Source organism: Equus caballus, chromosome 4, assembly GCF_041296265.1.
Source record: "Equus caballus isolate H_3958 breed thoroughbred chromosome 4, TB-T2T, whole genome shotgun sequence".
Classification (NCBI taxonomy): Eukaryota; Metazoa; Chordata; class Mammalia; order Perissodactyla; family Equidae; genus Equus; species Equus caballus.
This window is the reverse complement of record NC_091687.1, coordinates 110,076,747-110,096,593: the sequence shown is the minus strand read 5'-3', so window position 1 is coordinate 110,096,593 and position 19,847 is coordinate 110,076,747. Positions and strand designations below refer to the sequence as shown.

The following is a 19,847-nucleotide window of genomic DNA, read 5'->3' as shown; positions in this document are numbered from 1 at the left end:
AGGATTCTGCCCCATGGCCAGACGTCCAGACCACATCTGCTGGAGTCCAGCAGCAGCTTGTCGAGACAACCGAGCATGGAGAGAGCCACACACATCGCGAAGGGCACGGGGCCAGGGTCTCAGGCTCCACTCCAATTTGTCAAATAGCTCAGATTTTTGTTCTTAGACCTGCTTCCCAGTCTGCAGGCAGCCTTGGGCGTTTGGCAAGCTCCTCAACTAATTTCCCGGTGACTCACTTCCTGATCTAATAGCCATCAATCCTGGTAATGATCCTCATCTGTAAAACACCCTGGAGTCTTCCAAGGATACTTTTTTTAATCCAATACCAAATATTTTTATTATCTTATAGTTATATTTTCACTAATCACCCGAGAAAATCCCTTGCGATGATTTCTTTCCTAGTCAACAGCAGAACCCCAAGATAAAGGAGAGCTGGTTTCATACGTAGGGAGCACTTCTGATTACTGGTGGTCAGAGGCACAGCACAGAGCGGAAGCAGAATCAATCCAGGGGTCTTTCTTGACAGGGCACGCCCGAGTGCAGCTCCACGCCAGGGTCTGCAGAGGACCCAGAGAGAGGACGAGGCAGGACAGGGCTCCAGCCCTCAAGAAGTGCGGTCCACCGGGGGAGGGGGGCTAACACCCAGGAAGCAGCAGCAACACTGACTGCATGGCGGGACGTGATGTGTGCACGTCACGTGGCCCAGACAGTCGTCGCTGAAGGAGCTGAGACCCAGCAAGGACTGGAACCAGAGGAAAAGCCTGGAGTTGGTGAGGACGGTGAGAACCACGCAGAGGGGAGGTCAGGAGACGACCTCTGAGACGACAGCACAGGGTCCCGAGTGAGCGTGGGGTGTTTCTGGGACCGTATGGAGACTTCAGGAGTGGGGACAAGAGGGCGAGTTTGCATGTGGTGCACCTCACCTCTCCTTCCAAGAGAACCTGCCCTGAGGGTTGCAGTTGGCTGATGGCCACCGGCGGCCACATTTTCTGACCTGTCATGGTGTCCATGATGTGCCAAGCTGTCCCTGCCAGTGCCTGAGCGTGTCAGGCGCCCTAGAGCCATGCCCTGGCTGTCTGGCATATGATCCTCCACTGGGTTCCCGGTCAGCCTGGTGGAGACGCTGGGAGCCTCGCTGCCTTTGGAGGCCCTTCTCACCCAATCTCTCATCGTCCCCATCCTTCCATGGAGTCCGAGCCACCGCAGTCTGCTGGCTCTCCCCCTGCCGCACTCCCACCCTGCATGCTTCACTAACGCTCCCTCCGAAAACCTTCCGCATGTCTAAGTCCCTCTTGATCCCCTTCTTGAAGACCCAAGCTGACGAAGGTCCCGCAGACCACACAGCTGCTCTCAGCACCTTCAAAATCAGGGAACTTCACAGCCAGAGACTCAGTTTGGCAAGAAAGAGGGGGCCAATGGGAGAGATGAGGTCAAGCAGTTTGTCCTGCTCTGTGCCATAGGGCGGGCGCAGCATCGTGTGGGGCACAGAATTTACCACCCAGCTCTGTCTCCCAAGGCAGAAGCCTCACATCCCCCACCCCTCCATCTCCATATTTACGCATTTACCAAATCTTGCTGACTCTGCCTCGGAAGTGCCTCCTGAGTTATTCTCCTCCCTCCCTCTCCAGGACTGCTGACGCCATGTCTGGCTCCCTGCTCAGGGGCGCAGGAAGCTGAAGCCTGAGGTGTGCTCAGGGGCGCAGGAAGCTGAAGCCTGAGGCGTGCCCAGGCCCTCAGGTCTGTGCCCCTCCCCTCTCTTCTGGCTGCACTAGCTGCCCTTGACCCTCTCTGACCAGAGCTTCCCCATGCATGGTAAGGAGGTAGTCATCCCACCTGCTGCCTTTGCTTCTGGCAGTCACGGGGCCACATCCATGGGGCACCCAGCCCATGCTGGCGATGGCAGGCAGGCACTGGCTCCCATCAGTTTTCCTCTATCTCCCCACCCTCTTCCTCCTCCATCCACACGGGGGTGGCTGCCTCTCCACTTCCCCTCCACTCACTCTCCACGTGACTCCACTGAGCTCTGCGCCTTGGGACAATGGATGAGCGGCATGAACAGAGCCAATGGCTCCTGTGCCCTCTGGCTTCTGGTGGGTTCAGCCAATGGGGGGCACCAGCAGGGGTCCAGTGGGAGGGAGGAGTGGTCAGGGCACTGGTCCCTGGCTCCCTCCCTGCACAGCTCCTGTCAGGTGCTCCCTCCCCATGACGGGCGTCCTCCTAGGGTCTTGGTAATTGCTGTGGCTAGCCCCAGGATACTACAGCAGCCTCTGGATCTCCCTAACCCTGCCCAGGCCTTTGTAAACATGCACTTTATTCATCTCTCCTCAAATTCCCCAGTTTGAGCATTTCCTGCCAGGACTCTGACCCATAAAACTTGCTACACTGTTACCAAAATTATAACTTTGAAAAATAAAGTTGACCTTGCTGTTTTCCTGCTAAGAAAACCTCTTGTGGACCTCTGCTGCTTATAGGGCAAGCAGCAACTCCTTAAGGTGATGTGGGACATGTCTCACAATCTAGCCTTGTCCTATCTCTCCATGCATCATCTAGCCCTCCAAGGTCCACCCTACCTCTCCGTGTATCTCCTACCCTCTCCGTGATCCACCCTACTTCTCCATGCATCTCCCGCGCCCTCCATGGCCCATAAATACTGTGGTGCTCCATGTGCTGTGCAAGGGCTGTGTCTTTGCATTATTACCTTAAGCCTTTGCTCACCATATTTTCTCTACTTAGAATGTGCATCTCCAATTTTCTTCCTGGCAAATCCCTATTAATCCTTTGAGGTCTTGGGCAAAGGCCACCTCCTCCCAGAAGCCCTTCCAGGCAGGGTTTGTGCTTCTGCAGCCTGTGCCCCGAGCGTCAGTGTGGCTCCACCTCTGCCTAACCCACCCACTCACTTGACTGCCCTCTTCCCTTACACAGCGAGCAGCTCACCTGGGAGAGGACTCTGCCCAAGTCAGCTGTGATGGGAAGCGTGACGCGGCAGGACAAAAGCACGAAGTTGAGGAAGATGGCAGAACCGCTAAGGGGCTGGGAGCTCTGGGGAGTCAGTGCGATGGGCTGGCCTCACGGTTTCTTAAACTGATAAAACTGGGCTATTTCTTCCTGGCTAATGAAAATACAGACTCAGATCCTGAAAAGCTTTGTAGAGTTCTCTATGGCTTGAAACATTTGAGTCTTAGCTTCCTGAGAAAGGTCTGCATGTTTTAGGAGGGCTGTAAGGTTTGTGATGGTTTCTGTCTGCTTGTAAGCCTCAGTGGCCCACAGTTGACATTATTTACTGTTTTTCCGGGGCAGGTTCTGCCTTGTTTTTGAACAGATGGTCGGATCAATTCCTTATTTTTAGAAAACAGCGCAAGTGTGAAACAGCCTTTTGCCCTCTTGTCCCTGTGCTCGGAGGGGGCCAGCCAGACGCAGCCAAGAGCCTGCAGGGGAGTGGGCTGCGGGCGGGCCTGAAGGACGCTGTGTCCTTCCGCCTGGGGCCTCGGTGGGCTGGAGAGGCCTCTGAGCTTCACTGGGAGGAGTCAGACCAGGGTGGGGAGGACAAGAGAGAGCAGCAGGCAGGTGGAAGAGGACTAAAGGAGGAGGAACACTGAGGGAGGAAGACATTGCTGTCATCTCTGCAGGACAAGCCCCCACACAGCTGCTGATCTAAGGGCCACTCCCACCTCCAAGCCCAGCCCGGGTCCCCGGACACTGCTGGTTGCTGACCCGCACCCACCTGCTCCTCCTCCTTCCCAAGAGAGCCCCACTGTGCTGTTATCCAGCCTTCCTTCCTCTGTCGGGGGAGGCGGACCGCCCCCAGGCCAGGGGTTCCCACTGGGTCTCATGGCGAGTGTCCACACTCCTCTTGCCGGTGATGGGTTCTGGGTTCTGGACTGGGCAGGGAGATGTAAGGAGAGGTTTTCTGGGTGCTTCTGGGGAGGCTCCTCCCATCCTTTCTGGAAGTTTCTGAAAGTGGCTCCCTCCCCAACCTGCTGGAGGTGAATGAAGAAGCATGGAGCGAGGTGCTCCTGGCAGCCGTCCTGTGAGCACGAGGAGAATCGGCTCAGGATGAGGGCATCATGGTCGGCCGAGCAGAGAGGTGGAGAGAGGCTGGATCTCTCTCTGGATCACTCACTCCTGAGGCTGCCATCCCTCCAGATTTCCACAGTCAATATAGTCCCTTATTTTGAAAGCATGGTTGACATTGAAAGCATGTGTTGTTAACCTCCAGGCAACAGCATCCTAACAGAGGCGCCTTCCCGGACCATCGGTCCTCCGGGATTCCTCCTCGTCTGCATCTTCTGTCTGTAACACACACAGGGCTCTGGACATACTGCCTGTCTCTCTTCAACCAGCTCGCAGCTCCCTCGAGGAGAGGGGGCCACTCATTGTTTCATCCACTTAAAAGTTAGTTACTGAGAGCATACCACATGCCACTCATCTTTTTAAAAACAAGAGAGAAACGTGATGGAAAGTCAGGAAAGTGAAATCTTTTAAACCTGCAAGGCACACAGGCCTGATCATAGGTGAGGTGAGATGCTAAGCTCACCGACAGCTCTTCAGTGAATGAGCATTTGCTCGTCTGGGCACCGTGTTCTACCTTCTCCAGATGCCCGGGGCCAGCATCAGCTCCCTCTTCAGCATGAAGATGGCAATCGTCATCATTTGAGCCCCTGTGTTTTTCCTGGCCCTTCTTCTCATTCCGAGCCGGCGAGTGTGTAGATTCGGTCGAGCTGTTCTCGCCGCACCTCTCAGTGGTTAAGTCCTGTTGAGCTGCAGTCCATGCGCCATGAGACCGTGAAGACTATATTTCTACCCAGTGAGCCCGAGGCCAGCTGTAGCCTGGCACAGGCTCTTGATGTCTTTTTTTTCCAGGGCAACGATAAAACTCAATAAATAATTTTGAGCATCTGTCCCTTGACGCTAAGCTTCTTTTTGTAACACTCTGTTCTCTGTACACACTCTGTAACACTCTACTGGTCTTGCTGACTCAGTGACAGGGACATGAAGGAAGGATGAGACAAAAATGTGCCACTCTTCAGGGCTCAGCAGAGTTTTCTGACCAAGCCCACAGATGGGCACAGTGGTCCCTTTTCTCAGTAGTGGCTCCATCCCCACTCGTATTCTCTTTCTCTCTCTTTTTGTCCTTCCTTCCCTCCCTCCCCTCTCACCCCCTTGTGACGAATGGCAAAGATGTGTGTGGACACTGGCCAATGTCTGTGATCATGGGGAAGCCATGAAGATTCACCTCATGGTCTCTGCACCTTGTTTTTTTTTTTGAGGAAAATTAGCTCTGAGCTAACATCTGCTGCCAATCCTCCTCTTTTTGCTGAGGAAGACTGGCCCTGAGCTAACATCCGTGCCCATCTTCCTCTCCTTTCTATGCGGGACGCCTGCCACAGCATGGCTTGTCAAGCTGTGCCATGTCCACACCCGGGATCCAAACCGGTGAACCCCGGGCCGCCAAAGTGGAACATTTGCACTTAACCTCTGTGCCACCAGGCCGGCCCCATGCACCTTGTTTTAATCAACTAAACGAGCAAGCTACCGAGCTATGCAAAAACCAGCATAAAAGTCTTTGACAGAATAACCCTAGTCGTTTCCCTTGAAATCCACTTTGGAATTATGGACAGAGTTTTGTAAGTACGAGCAAATTGCGTGCAAAATGTGTGCCCTGACAAGAAACGTACATCTGGAGAGGACTGTGTTGCAGCCAAGTCAGGAGACGCAACCTCCCCCCCCCTCCCCCGGGTCGACGGTGCCCGCCGGGAGGGGTCCTCACCGCACAGCCTCCATCTGGTCCTTCTCCTCCAGGGAGCCCAGCCTTCTCCTCACTTCATGCAGGAGCTTAGTTCCTTGGAAGCCACTGCCTCGGCCGTCACATTTCACCACCACGGCTCCATGGCTGCTCACCATCACCGTTTCCCAGGTCACCTCAAACTTCTCCGCCACGCTCTGGCTCCCTGGGGTGCCATCCCTGGAAAAGACAGTCCCTGGCCTCAGCATGCCGCATGGGGCAGCGGCTAGTCTATCAGACACTGGGGCCTGAGGATGCTCTCCTAAGGGACTCTCCCCACCCCAGGAGGGTGTCCGTGACCCCTGCCTGCCACGTGTCTGCCTCCATATCCCAGGTTCTGTCACCCCGGGCGGGCGAGTCAGCATTCTCCACACACTTGTAGGGGGATGAGGAAAGGGAGCACTCAGAGGGCCACCCCAAAGCACAGTGGCACCAGCACAGACTGTCACTGAAGGGCCTTTACTGAGTGAGAGAAACTCAGAAAGTCCTCCCAGCTTCTCCTTTTGGCTTGCCTTTCCAACGTTGTGTGGCTCTTTCCTGGGTTCTAGACTTCTCAGGCTGCCCCCCTCAGTCCCTATCATGTGAGCGACAAGAAAGCGTTTGCTCCTTTTAGCAGCACCTTTGGTTTGAAGAAATGATCTCTCTTTTTGGCTAACTCCAAAGACACAGCACACAAGCTGATCGGGGTGGTCTTTCCTATGTGCATCTCCTCAGAAGACGAGGCTGCCTGTTCCCTGCGAGGCAGGGGATCAGACCAGCCGAGCCCTTCCCTGGGTGGTTATATTGTGCCTGTGCCTTCTCTGCTCCTCACTCAGGGACATCACTCTGCCAGCTAAAACCATCCATGGCGGTGAGTTTACACCGTGGAAGTTGGCCAGTGCTACTAACAGGGCCCTGTTAAACGGAGGCTCGGTTGCGGAGAGCACTAGCACACTCATGGGCACGAGGGAGACTTGCAAAGTACTCTTCCATTTGATGGGGACGGGATGAGCAAGGCCAGCGCCAGGTCCAGCCTCTCTCCCAGCCACAGCAACAGATGGCAAGGCCCATTCTGAGAGCCGGCCAACTGAAGATGCACTGGCTGGTCCTTCCTCCAAGGAGGTGACAGCTACCACTGCCATAACCATCATGACTTTCTGCCAAAGACTGAGGGCATGCAGGCAAGGGGTGTGTGTGTGTGTGTGTGTGTGTGTGACTCAGGAGTACTGCATCTGAGGGCTGGAGGTGAAAGCCCGCTGTGACGATATGATTCTGATATACGGGAAGTGCGTGTTCTGTTTTCTTTTGGGTTTTTTTGTTTTAAACAGGCATCACTCGACACAGTTCCTTTGGTGTCTTGAGGTCCCCAAACCACAGTGCTGTCACATTTGAAGTCATAGTGAAAAGCCCTACAGGAGACTAAGGTGGCTGCACGGCAGCCTGTCGCGCATGTGGTTGGTGTGGGCAGGTCCTGCCTGCATTCGCGGAACGGGCTGCCGTGACTGGGCGATGCCTCCCGTCCTTCTGAAAGGACGGCGAGCTGTTTTGTAAACTGGGAAGCCTTTTAGGATTTCCCTTAAGATTACCGAAGAACCAGTGTTTAGGGCAAGAAAGCTGTCAAAGAAAGCATCTTTGAGAAAGTGACGAAAATCTGGCCTAATCAGGGAGAAAGGGGGCAGTGTGGGAGGAGTGTGTGCATGTGAGTGTGCATGTGAGTGTGGGGGGGTGTGTGTGAGTATGGGGTATGTGTGGGTGTGACTGTGTGTGTGTATACGTGTAGAAGTGCGTGTGTCAGTGTGTCTGTCTGTGTGCGTGTTGGGGTTGTTGGCAAAGTTCTAACTATGTCCAGACAGTGAGGAAAGTGGGCTGATTGCACCCCGGAATCAGATGTTGGAATCTGAGCCACGAGGCATCCTTATGATGAAGTCTTTCTGTTACTTAGGACTGAGCCCCCAGGCCGGGCCAGGCACGATGAGCAGGCTTAATCCAGTTATTTGACGTTGACTCAGGTGGGTGACTTCACTATCATGCCTAAAACAACCCCAGTGCAGGCCTCTGCCCTATCCTGACCCTGTCCTGTAAACTCGGGGGGTGGCTCCCCCAGGGGCACGGGAGACCTCACTCTTTTTCTCTGCTCTGAGGGCCTTGAAAGGACAGAGAGGTGGACAGCACGTGTTAAATGATGTGAGTGGAGCCTGCCTTTGAAAGGCTTCCGTTCGTGCGTGGTGTGAGTACCAGTTAACCTTAGCCTAAACCTCGGGGCGGGCGGTTAGCATCTGAAGTACCTGCTGGGGGCAGGAACCCCAATCAGGATGCGGCACCTTCAGAGGTGTGTAGAGAGCTCTTAGGAAGCTGTTCTGGAGCTCTAACCCAGAGGGCTGTTCATTAATAGAAGTCTCTGAAATAATTCTTTGCTGCAAAGGACTTCTTTGCATTCAAGGCACTTTCGAAGCTGGAAATGCTGCTGCTCAGCTCGGGCACCCTCACACAGGGTGGGCAGCCAGCTGGCCTGGCAGAGCCTGCTGCCTCTGTGCCTGGGGCCCTGCCCAGGATGACCGCCCGCCGTCAGCTTTCACACCCGTTCTGAGCCCATCTACCCATCACCGTGGCATGATCCGTGGAATTTGACTTAAGACCTGCTTTCATTGTAGCGAATTGCCCCAAAGTGGATGGGGGCGAGGGGAAGCAGAGCCCCCCCTTTCCTTTAACATCTGGGGGTCTCCGATAGTTATGAAAAGAACCTGACATTTGCTGACGGGCTAAACGGTCTTAAGATTGTGGTGTGCAGCAACATCACTTCTCCCATTTGTAATTTTCTTAAGAATTCAACGTTCCTGTTTCATGGGGTCATTGAGTTCCCAGGCAAGCACCCCGAGAAAGAAAGGGGTGACCATACTTACACCACCAGGAGCAAGGGGTAGTGGGCAGTGTCGGTGAAGGTCGCTGGCTTGAGGATCTGAACGGGCAAGTCTAGGCACAAACAGAACACAGAGCAGCGTATTAGGGGGCGACAGCGACCAGGAAGGAAGGGGTGAGGCCGGGCTCTGGCCTCGATGTGTCCCTCCAGGAGGGTGTGGGGGAAGGGCATTTGGAGGGGGCACTGGCGGGTCCATCACAGACAGGGGCTGGCCCCTATTTTCATCTCCGTGACTGGGTGGCTGAGTGACCTTGAGCAAGTCACTCAACATCTTTGAGGCTCAGTTTCTGCATCTGAAGCTTAAATTCAGTCTTGCAGAGTGTGTTGAAAAACAGAAAAGACTGAATCACCAGGAGCGCTTGCTCACAGCAGAACTCCAGGCAGGGAGGAATAAGCCCCAACAGGCAGCGTGGGTCTCTGCCCGGCAGCTGCTGCAATGTGCAAGTAAGTAGGGCCGGATACTGGGGAGCTGTGGCGACGGGGAGAGGAAGACACCCAGGGCTGGGGTAGGGCAGGGGCAACAGCCCAGAAGGGGAGGCTGAGAGCCCCTGGGGACGGTTTGTGCAAAGCTGGGGGCTATGTCGGCCTCAGTGTTTGCAGGTTGGTGCTGGGCAGGTCTGGCTGCCTGCGGAGCACACTAAAGGACAGTGGAGGGAGCTGGTGCAGCCCTTGTTTCTGCAAGGTCGTTTGGATCTGGTCCTTGGCTGTGTGGGATCCAGCTGGGCAGGGAGGGGGCAGTTTCCTTCACAGTTTCTTCTGTTCTCTCCAAAACAAACCTTCCTGCCCAAGTTAGAAATGGTTTATTGATGTTAACTACAACCAGATTAGCAATTAAATTGGAATTAGTGGCTTTTTCAGTACAATTACTATAGATACACGCCAGGCTTGGGGGTTGGCTTAGCAGCCTGCTCTGACCAGGGTCTCATTACTGATTCTGGCTGAATGTTAATGGCTTGCAAATTGGATCAATGGCCCAGGGACCTGCAGAAAGGCAGGCGTTGGACTTTATCGTTGAAACATCCATAAAACATGGTCTGGGCTGCTCTCTGTCACTGATAAGCCCACGGGCAGACCTTGGCCATGACTGGCTGAATACATTTCCAGAGAGCCCTTAGGAAAGCCTTAGCTTTTCTTGAAGGAAAGCCTCAGCCTCTGGTTGCATTAAATGAAAAAACAAAACCTCAAAAACAAAAACGGGTCGGTACAGTGACATCTTCCAGGTTTTCTGCGGCCCCATAGGGGTGACTGATGTTCAGACGCCGGTCCCCACACACAGCTATGCCTGTCTCTTCATTCCCATTTACCTGTCAAGTAAAACCTCACCCTCGAATGAAACCTCACGCGCAAGGGTGGGAAAGTTGATTCTTTGTTTCTAAAGGTCTTTTTCTGCATTTTCCGCGGAGGGGGAGGCATTCACCCCTTAGCGCTTTAGGACTTGGGAAACATTGCTGTGAACAGCAGCGTGAAGAGCGGATGGGAGAGGAGGGCATGGGTTTAGGAGATGAGAAGGACTCTTGTAAAGGAGTACCCTCTGGCTGCAAAGCAAGAGATGTGAGAAAACTGAGGGAGGGTTCTGGAAAATTTACTGACCGGGGGACAGGGGAATTTGAAGTCTGGCCATGGAGTCCACCCAGCTGGCTTCACAGGGTGTGTACGGGCCCCGTGCAAGGGCCCTCTGCTGGGCTTAATGCTCTGCCGTCGTAATAAACTGTGAATGAAGCACCTCGTGTTGTCATTTTGCACTAGTCCCTGCAAACTATGGAGCTTCTCCTGAGGTCTGAAGACAGATACGGAAAGTAGAGTGGGATGGGAACAAACATGTGGAAGTTGCTCGCTTCCTTATTCATCCATCATCCATCCACCGACCCATCCACCCATCCATCCACCCATCCATCCATCATCAATCTAAAGTCATCTTAATTTCTTGCCTTTTGGTTCTTCCTTATAAAACCACAGCACAAAAGTAAATATCCAGTTATTCTGAGAGTTCTCATTAATTTGAATCTGCTCTGAGTAACTGGACTCCAGGTTCTTTATGGAAGATTGAATCAGTCAAGGATGCCATCCGTGTGGGCAGCCCAGATTTTACTTTGACCTATCTCCTTGGAATATAAAATCTTACCAATTGGGCTCTCTGCATCAGAATACCCCTGAATTCTTCAGAGTAACTCTCTACGAAGAAAATACCTTGACAGGGAAAGGGATGTGGGACTTAAGACCAACAAGCTGTCACTCAATTGAATTCATCAAGAGTTGGCATCATCCTCAATGCACACACCTCATGTCAGTACAGGTTTCCACTTGCTGCCTGCTACCTGTGGATTTCAGACCAGTCTGACTCGGGGTTGCTTGTTTTAGTCCTAAGGGAAACTATATAAAGCTCCTATGGTACGGGTTCACCATACCTTCTTGCTGGTGTCTCACCCTTTGCTCTCGTCATTCTCTATTAGAGTTGGGACTCCTGTGGTTCTCGTGTGTCCTCAGGTTCTGCCTGGACTTGTGGCCTTTATGCCCCCTCATCAGGATTCCCCTGAGCCCTGATGACTGGCATCTGTGGATGTCTCAGTTTCTCTGTGTCTCCCTCTTTTTACTTTATAGCTTCTCTCCCACGCAAGAATGGATTTGCCTCTTGACTCCATTTACAGGGTTTTAGGTTTCCTGGACATCCACAGCTGCCTGTGCTCTCAGGGCTGAGAGCATCGCATGGAAATCTAATAGAAACTCAAACTCCAGAGAGACGGAAAGGCCCTTGAACCTGTGGGAAGTGACATCTCCACTGGGCATAAGCACATTTCTTGGCCAAAGCAAATCATCACAGCCTCTACTTCTGGTTTTCCTAAGTTTATTTCTCCTCCCGCCTCCAGGCTCTTCTTTATGCATTCATCACAGTGATCACATTTGGGGTGTTTTAAAAGGGGAATAGGGATTTGAAGCACATTGTATTTCCCGCCTTTTCTGACTTTCAGAGGTGAATATGTATGCCTGCATGGATCTCTAACAGTGTCTAGAAAAGTTCCAATATAGTATTGCTCTGTATGGACCCATGATAGGACCAGGACATTTTAGGGAGCGGCCTCTGGAGGGACCAAAGGCGCTGGAGAGGGAGGGGTCCCTCCACCTCGGCTGACACCCTGGGACTCTCCTGCAGGCTGGAGTTCCTGATCAGCCTCCTGACTCGCCTACAACGAATGACACTTACTCTCGCCTAAGAGCCAGCTCAAGTTGCTCCCTGCCCTGGATTGTGCTCTCTCCTCTTCTTTGCCAACCTAAAGCCGACTCCAGGGACCCTGTGCAAGTCCTACCTTCCTCGGAACCTTCATGTGACCCTGTCCTTTCTCACACTCTCCTCTGAACTCCTGGGCCATCTGCTCTCTGCTAAAGGATGCAGCTTTACCACACACACTGTTTGGGTTGGGCTGACTTCGTTTCACAGGGGTGAGCCTTGGTTCCTGCACCTTGAGCTCACAGTCTTAGAGGGCTGTGTCTTCTCTAACAAGAGGTGCTCAATACTATTCCAGGGCCCACTGACCCAGGTGACAAGCCACTGTCCCAATGAAGGGAAAAGGTAGACAAAGCTTCCAGAGATTGTCTAGGGTGCAAACCCAGGCCCCGGGGTTCAGTTTAGGCATTACTCATCAATCTCAGCTTCTTTCCCATTGAGCCCTGGCACCTTTCCACCCCTATTTAACAAAGGGCTCCAGCAGCTGTTCTCACTCAGTCAGAGGTGGCCCAGGACAGGACACCTGTTTGCCAACCCCAGAGATGATGGGTAGATGGCATCTGAATGAATAACTCAAAGATAACTTTGATGTTCGAATCTAAGTTATTTGAAACCAGTCAACAAACAAGAAGGTATTCTCCTCGAGAGCAGGCCTGTCTGGAGAGGGACAGAGCTCCGGGGGAAAGATGGGGAGGTTGTGTGGGCATTCTGCATTTGAGGTTTTCACAGGTACACCTGGTGGGCAGTTAGGGCTCTGGGGCAGGTGGGGTTGACTAGGAGCCACCAGCAGAGAGCTGAGAGTTGAAGCTATGAGACCTCTGCTTCCCTCCTGGAGATATCCCAGGCCAACACTTTTAGTGCCTGGCAGTGCCTCGCACACAGTAGGTGCTCATTAAAGCTTGTTGAATGACTGAATGGACTGCTCAAGAGAAAGGAGAGCACAGAGAAGGGCAGAGTGCTGGACGTTCCTCAGGCTGTAACAACACACGAATTCCCCAGCGGGCATTTCTCCAGTTGCAAGGCTGCCCTCATCAGCATTTAGAGGGGAGATGATAAAGTAGTAGAAACACCAAATGGCATAGAAGCGGGAGGATGCGTCCCCCAAAAGGAGAAAATTTCCATCTGGGCCCTTTAAGTTGTCAGCCTCTTGTGGAGAGAAATCATATGCCTCACATTTTTGTCTGTCATCAGAGTGAGAATCTCGGTTCCAAGCACAGGAAGCTCAGTGCAGGACGCTGCCCTCAGCTCCGACTCTCGCCTCGCTGGAATGCATTTCTAGCCACGAGGCCAGGAGACTTGGCACTGGGGGACGCCTTCCCTGCATGGCGACCAAGTGCGGATGGTGGCCTGTTTCAGAGCAGATGCCTGCTTTTCTTTTGAGAGGGGAGAACGCAGCACTTACTATAATCGTCAATCTCGATTTTCCTGTACTCCACTTTAGGCATCTGTCTGTCATTTACGGCCTTCTGTACGTGTTCGTTTGTTTCTAGGTCAAAAATTTCTGAAAGAGAGAAAACAATGACACAGTCAGATTCAGTAACCACTTATTGAAGCCATGGGTTTTCATGAGCATCGTACCATTAATTCCCACATCGGTCCTGGAGTTGACTATTATTCTGTTGCATGGATCAAGTAGCCGAGACGTCACATAACTTGCTCACGTTCCAGGATGAGGTGGAATCAGGAGCTTGGGCAAACGGAAGATGCTTCCCACTGTATTAGGCGACTCTCTGCCCCCAGGGATGCGCCTTCTCCGGGGCATCTCACTACACGTATAGGTTTGGGTATGTTTCATCTCAAGACTGCTGGTTTGGGGGAACCAACATCATATATCTGTTAGGACAAATGGTTTTCCAAATACAGTGGCCACAAGAACCAAGCAAGGAAAGGAGAGTGGAAGCTGGAGTGTGATCTTCATTAAAATGTCACAGGAACAATGGATTCTGATTTCTTACCTTAATCACAATGTTGTCTAGCTTTGGAGACCTTAATCTGGATGATCAGATTAGCTGACAGTGAAGCCACAGGAGCAGCATTTTTCAATGTGGTGGGACTGGCCCTTGTCCCTCCAAACTAGAGAGAGATGGGTCAACCCTGAGCCATGCCCTACATGTATGGCGTCCTCACATCTCAGGTCATAACAGACGCCCTCACTGTGCATTTCTCCAGTTGTGAGCATGCCCCCATGAACCCCCTTCATTAGTCTCCTACTGAAATGGCCTTTCCACCTCACCTCACCATCCGAAACCTAGCAAACCCATCCAGCTTGCTTTCTCCTTTCTTACCTTGAGACTACATATGGGGACAACTTGAGGTTCACTAGGGAAGGAAACTCAATCTTCCAGGACCTCTACTTTTGACTCGTCGCATCACTTTGAAACATTTGTGACTATTTTAAAAAGGGAACTACCACCACGAGCAGTGTCACAATGAACATTCAGCCATCCTCCCATGATGACTCCCTTTAAGAACAACAGGCACTCTACAGGACTCCACAAAGGCATGTGGAGGTTAAATTATGGCTCATGCAGCCGGCCCAGTGGCATAGCAGTTAAGTTTGCGTGGTCCGCTTTGGCGGCCCAGGGATTCGCAGCTTTAGATCCTGGGCACAGACCTACACGCCACTCATCAAGCCATGCTGTGGTGGCGTCCCACATACAAAATAGAGGAAGATGGGCATGGATGTTAGCTTAGGGACAATCTTCCTCAGGAAAAAAAAAAAGAAAGAAAGAAAAACAATTATGGCTCATAACTAGGAGTCTCCAGCACCGAGTGGTTTTATCAGTGAAGCAACACGTGGGTATCAACACTGCTCAGGGATCCGAGGGGTGGTTTCTGAGCAGGAGCAGAGAGAAGTGAAGGTTCCCAGGGCTTCTGATGAGTCAACCAACCAAAGAAAAAATGTTTTACAAGTTGCTGGACACATATTTGAATATTGAGCTTTGCTGAAAAGGTGAGCAGAGAAGTGGTGAAACTAATTTTCAAACAGGCAGAGTTTAAACAATCTGCAGTTGGACGACTGCCACAAAAGATTCTGAAAGCCACATGACACGCAAGAAATGGCGTCCCTTACACTGGGAAGGGACCCCCACGCCTGGAAGGGTGCACGTGGAGGTCCAGGTGGACTTGACCTCAACTCGGAGAGCCGGAGATGGGGCCCCAGAGACAGCACGCTCTGCATCGTGGTCACGTGTGCAAGTCAGGGAGGAACACCACCCCAGGGTGGCACAATGCCCCACTGCCTGCTCCACACCCTTGGCCCAGCTCCTAAGGGAGCAGAGAGAATTCTTGTTTTTGCTGAGTCCAAATGCCCTCGGCCCTTTAACACAGTGCTCCAGGGAGACACAATCAGTCGAGAGGAATTGGTTTATGAGATCTTAACTATTTATTATTTGTGTTCTATTCACATCCAGAGGGTGGAAGACTAGAAGGGAGCTCTGCAGGATACGGAAAAGAGCAGCATTTTTGAAGTTCTTTGCCACCTCAGGACCTTTGCGCTTGCTGTTCTCTGTTTGGAACTTTCTTTGCTGGCTCCTTCTCCTCCATCAAATCAAACGTCACCTTCTCAAAGAGAAGCCCTGACCATCGACCTCAGGTACCCCCTCCATATACACTTAACACCAACTGTGAGAAGTTTGGCTGTTTATCTGGCTCCTACCCCACTCTCCCCACAAGGCATCCGTGTTCAGTCCCATCCCAGGGACAAAATGCACTGGTTTCCAGCTACCTGAGTTATCTGTTTGTGGAGGTCCAATTCATGCCCTGGAAATGACATGTCTCTATGGCATCTGAGTCTGGGTTTCAGCCCAAGTGTTTCTCCCTTTTCCCACATGGCCCCTTTTCTGTGGCCCCAAGAAGGTCTCTGATGGAGAAGAAACTAGAGAGGACAGAGACAGCCTCTGGTGTTTCAGGAAGCCCAAAGGCTCTCAGAGGCTCCTGGTGTCCAGGCCTCTTGAGGGGTAAGAGTTGAAGCAATTGAGGGCTGACTCCCAACCATTGCTCCCCGCATGAAGCGAACCAGAAAGAAAGCAAAGCACGCCTCGCTAATTGAAAAGGTTACGGTGCTTGAAGGACTCATGACACACACAAGTCAGGATTTAGTTAATACTGGGATCACGATGAAATTCATTGATGCTATGCACACCCCAGCTAACTGTTGGATCCCGTGCATGGATCTTACAGGGTCATCTGGAAGCCTCAACCCTGGAGAACCTGCAATCTTTATCTTTCTGCCCGCCTATGAGATGAGCCCAGGCAGAGACAGGTGAGGGACTGGGGGGTGTGCGAATGTGGGCCCAACTGGAGAAACGAAGGCTCACACAGGTGAGTGGGCCCAGTGGGAGCTTGGGTAGACTGCCTTTACCAACAGGAACAAGGAAGGGTCCATCGCTATCAGAGAAGCAGCCCCTCTTCTGCTTTGGGGGCCGGAGACGGCTTCCGCCCGGGAATCTGCCGGTGGAAACGCCGACCTGGACGACCAGATTTCAAATGAGAGAACTGGAACAGAGCCTCTCACAGTCGATTATAATACGCTCTTTTCTCCAGCTGTGTGCATTTGAATTTGATATTTCTGGCCTCACTCAGCCATCTCAAATGCTGATCCTGAAGGAGAAATTTCATCCTCAGGTTGCAGTGTGGTTTGCTGCCTACTGAGTTAAGCTTGCCTGGAGCTAACGGGAACACAGACTTGCCACCGAAACACCCATTACCAACTCCTCAGAGCTCACGCTTCGTGGGCGCGTGCACAATGTTCTCATTGGCGCGACTCCATAAACCTAGCTTGAATAGCTGGTCCCTCTGTATTGAAATCCCACCCTTCACAGAAAGGCACCAAAGCAACAGACTATTAAATTTAGTTAAATATTAGATTTCTCATTTAATGATTGCCCACACAACTGGTTTTATCAGCAGAGAGCTGGCTGTCCCACAGGGGAGCTGAGTTAAGCCATTTTATTTGTTCCTATAATTGCATTCAAAGAAGGCTGGAGCTCAGCAGAGGAAATAAGAAAAGATGGGCATGTTCCCGAAGGGCCTTCTTTTGACTTCAGGGCCGTGGGGACCTCCCGTCTGGAGCATACAAATGGCCACTCCTTAATTAAATGTGAGCCCCCTCTAATATTTGGTGGAATTAGCTATTATCAGATCCGGACACAGTGAGACCACAGGAACAGATGCCTGCTCACGAGGGTGGCGTCGCTGGCTGTGCCCAGTGGGCAGACCCGCCGGGGCTCTTGGGCTGCTCCGAGACCCTGTCGGTTCAGGGCATTGGTGGAATCGCCACTGGACTGAACTTGGGGAAATTAGTGACCAGCATCTAATGGAAGCCAATAGGCAACTGACCTAAAGGAGCGGAGAGCAGCCCGCTCCCTTTTCTGCAGGAAGTGAACGCGCGGGATTGTGTAGGCGTGCACAGAGATTGCTCGGGTCCTCCCGCTGGGCGGGTCGACAGCCCTGTCTGCATTTCGGTGCCTTTCGTAGTCCAGGCCTTTCCCGGCCTATTTCCGCTTGCTTTCTCCTGTGCCCCTTCCGCCGCCGTGTCAGGACTCAGTCCTCCCATGCCCCTTGACGGTGGCATTCAGATGCTGTCCGCCCACCCAGGGCCGCACGGCTCCGACCCGAGGCAGGCCCCCCCCCCGCCGGCACGGATCTTTTAGACTCCCCCCCCCCCCCCCCGTCAACTGGAGATCTCTTTTTCTGAACACTGAACGTCTAGTAAAAGAGCCACTGTCACACAGTTTGGGTAATCATCGTTCTTTGTGCTGAATCTATCTTTCTCTCCAGCTGGATTTAAGCACCTGGAAGGCAGGTCATGGAAGGGAATTTGCCTTTGGGCCCTCCCGCCGCTGGCGCCGTGCTCGGCAGCAGGCGGACGGGTTTAACAGGAGGGGTTGTGCTGGGAGTGGACGGGCGCGGCCCCCGCCCTGACTGACACCAGCCGCACCGAGGAGGGGGCGGTGGTGGCACCGCTGGAGAGCTGCCCGCACGGGCGCGGTGGAGCTGGGGTCCTGCGGCACCCTACGGAGAGGGGACGGGCTAGGCACTTGGCTCGCTCTCCCTCTGCTAGCCAGATGCCAACTCGCCCACCAAACACGCTGCATTTTGGTCTAGGATGAGCCGTCTGTAAACCTTATCATCACTCCATCCCTCCAGAAAGGCTGCCTGTGTGGGGAGCCCAGGGCGCCCAGAAGGCTTTCCAGACACAGACAACTGAGGACTTGATGGAACAGGTTGTTCCATGCTTGCCGACATCTCCTGGCACCCCAGTCTCCCCTCCCACCCGCAGGCCACGTGCCGGATGGAATGGGTGCCGTCCTGTGGGTAGTTACTCAGAAGAAGACGCCGAGGGCCGGGGTGGCTCCCAGGCAGAGAGGACCGCGTGAGCAACCGGGCAGGCACCACGCAGCGGGACTGCTATCACCTCATCACAGAACGGCCTGGACGCCGGCCGGCGGTGGGAGTCCGTTTTGCTTCTTTATAAAAACCCAACTGAAGCAAGCAGTAGGGAGAGAAACCTGTCTCTGATTGTTGGTAAAGGGGTGGTACCCGGGCGCCCAGTGATTCGGGCTTCCTGAACACGTTGTGTACACGCGGCGCGGCTGCCGTGAGCACACATCACACCCTCACTCTGCCGGCGCGCGCGTTTTCTCCTGCAGACGGCGGAGCTGCCCTGGAAGGCGCGTGGCCACCCGCTCCCACACCCGGGATGGTGTCGCATCTGAGTCGCACCCTTCTCATATCTACAGTGACACCAGCAATGTGTTAACTGTGATTTGCTGGTTTTCCTCTCCCGGCGCCTCAGTTGTTTGAATACCCAGGCACTCAACGAGCACCCTCTGGTCCCAAGCATAATTAGTTCTTAAGGACAGAGCTTTTAAATAATTCAGAGTCACATCTGTGAACACCCCGCAGGCTGTTTGTAGATAAGATTTTCTAAAGGGAAAGAAGTCAAATATTCCCAAGGTGGCTCCGGGGTCAGGGGGGGAGAGGAGGAGGAAGGACAAAGAATTCTGAAACAGTAATTTCAAATTTCAGAGCAGGCTGGGATAGATGAAACCATCGGCTTGCCTTGCGAGCCAGACCCCTAACCTGCCAGGGCTGCTTTCGCCACCCGACGTGTGGTGTCCCCAGGGCTTCTATTTGTCTGTCACTGCCACACAACGCAGGCCACATATCAGCTGGAGTCAAGGCTTTCCAGAGTTTGCCCAAAGGCCACATCCCCAAGAGCTGGCTTGCCCTTCCCTGACTCTGCTGCAGGTGCGTGGCCCCCAATTCCCTGTCTCCATTCAGCCCTGCCTTCCTGACTCTGTTGCTCTGCTCGCCCTGCTCCAATGCACCGTGAGGTTCAAACACCATCAGGGACTCAGCATCACATCAGGCTAAACCGGCTTGATTTTTGGAGCCACAATCAGAGATGCTGTGGTTGTGGCGTATTCCATAGGTGACAGTGGTGCAAAGGCCTCGAGCTCCTGGGTCCTGGGGTCTGGGGATGAGGCCCCCACAGTCAAGAGCATGTGCTCGGGGGTCAGATGAACCAAAGCTCCCGTCCTGGACTTGGCGATGTCATCTCGTGTAAGTTGCTGTGATGAGGCTCCTGCCTGACACTGTACTGAAGCTTTGGCGGGCTGGCCCGCGGTATTAAATGGTTGCTCGATTATGTCACAAGTAATGGATGTCCAGCCAGGCGATGACGGGGCGGGGAGGACTAAATGGCCAGCATTAGAAGGTGAAGTTCAAGAGCTCTGTCCTTCCAGCCTGCAGAATACTGCCCCGGCCTGCGCAGCGAGGCTGAGCAGAGTGCACCCCAGAACTGGGCTCCTCTCCTCCTGCGGCCCTGTGATTCTCCTGTATGTTTATTATCACATTTTCCATGCTCCTTCTTTGTGTCTTTATGTCCGAGGCGGATTCTAAGCTCTGTAGCATAGGATCAGGTCTCAAGTTTTACACCTCTA

General features: G+C 53.1%; 1 protein-coding gene across 6 annotated transcripts in view; it reads right to left on the bottom strand.

The window, feature by feature from the left end:
- Positions 1–19,847, bottom strand: part of DPP6 (dipeptidyl peptidase like 6) — a 986,698-nt gene that overhangs the window by 14,690 nt on the left and 952,161 nt on the right. For all 6 annotated transcript variants that reach the window (XM_070265304.1, XM_070265306.1, XM_070265308.1 and 3 more), the window contains 3 exons: positions 13,301–13,399; positions 8,662–8,731; positions 5,768–5,962 (listed from right to left, as the gene is read on the bottom strand). In XM_070265304.1, coding sequence (XP_070121405.1) covers positions 5,768–5,962; positions 8,662–8,731; positions 13,301–13,399 — 364 coding nt within the window. The remainder of the gene's footprint in view (positions 1–5,767; positions 5,963–8,661; positions 8,732–13,300; positions 13,400–19,847) is intronic.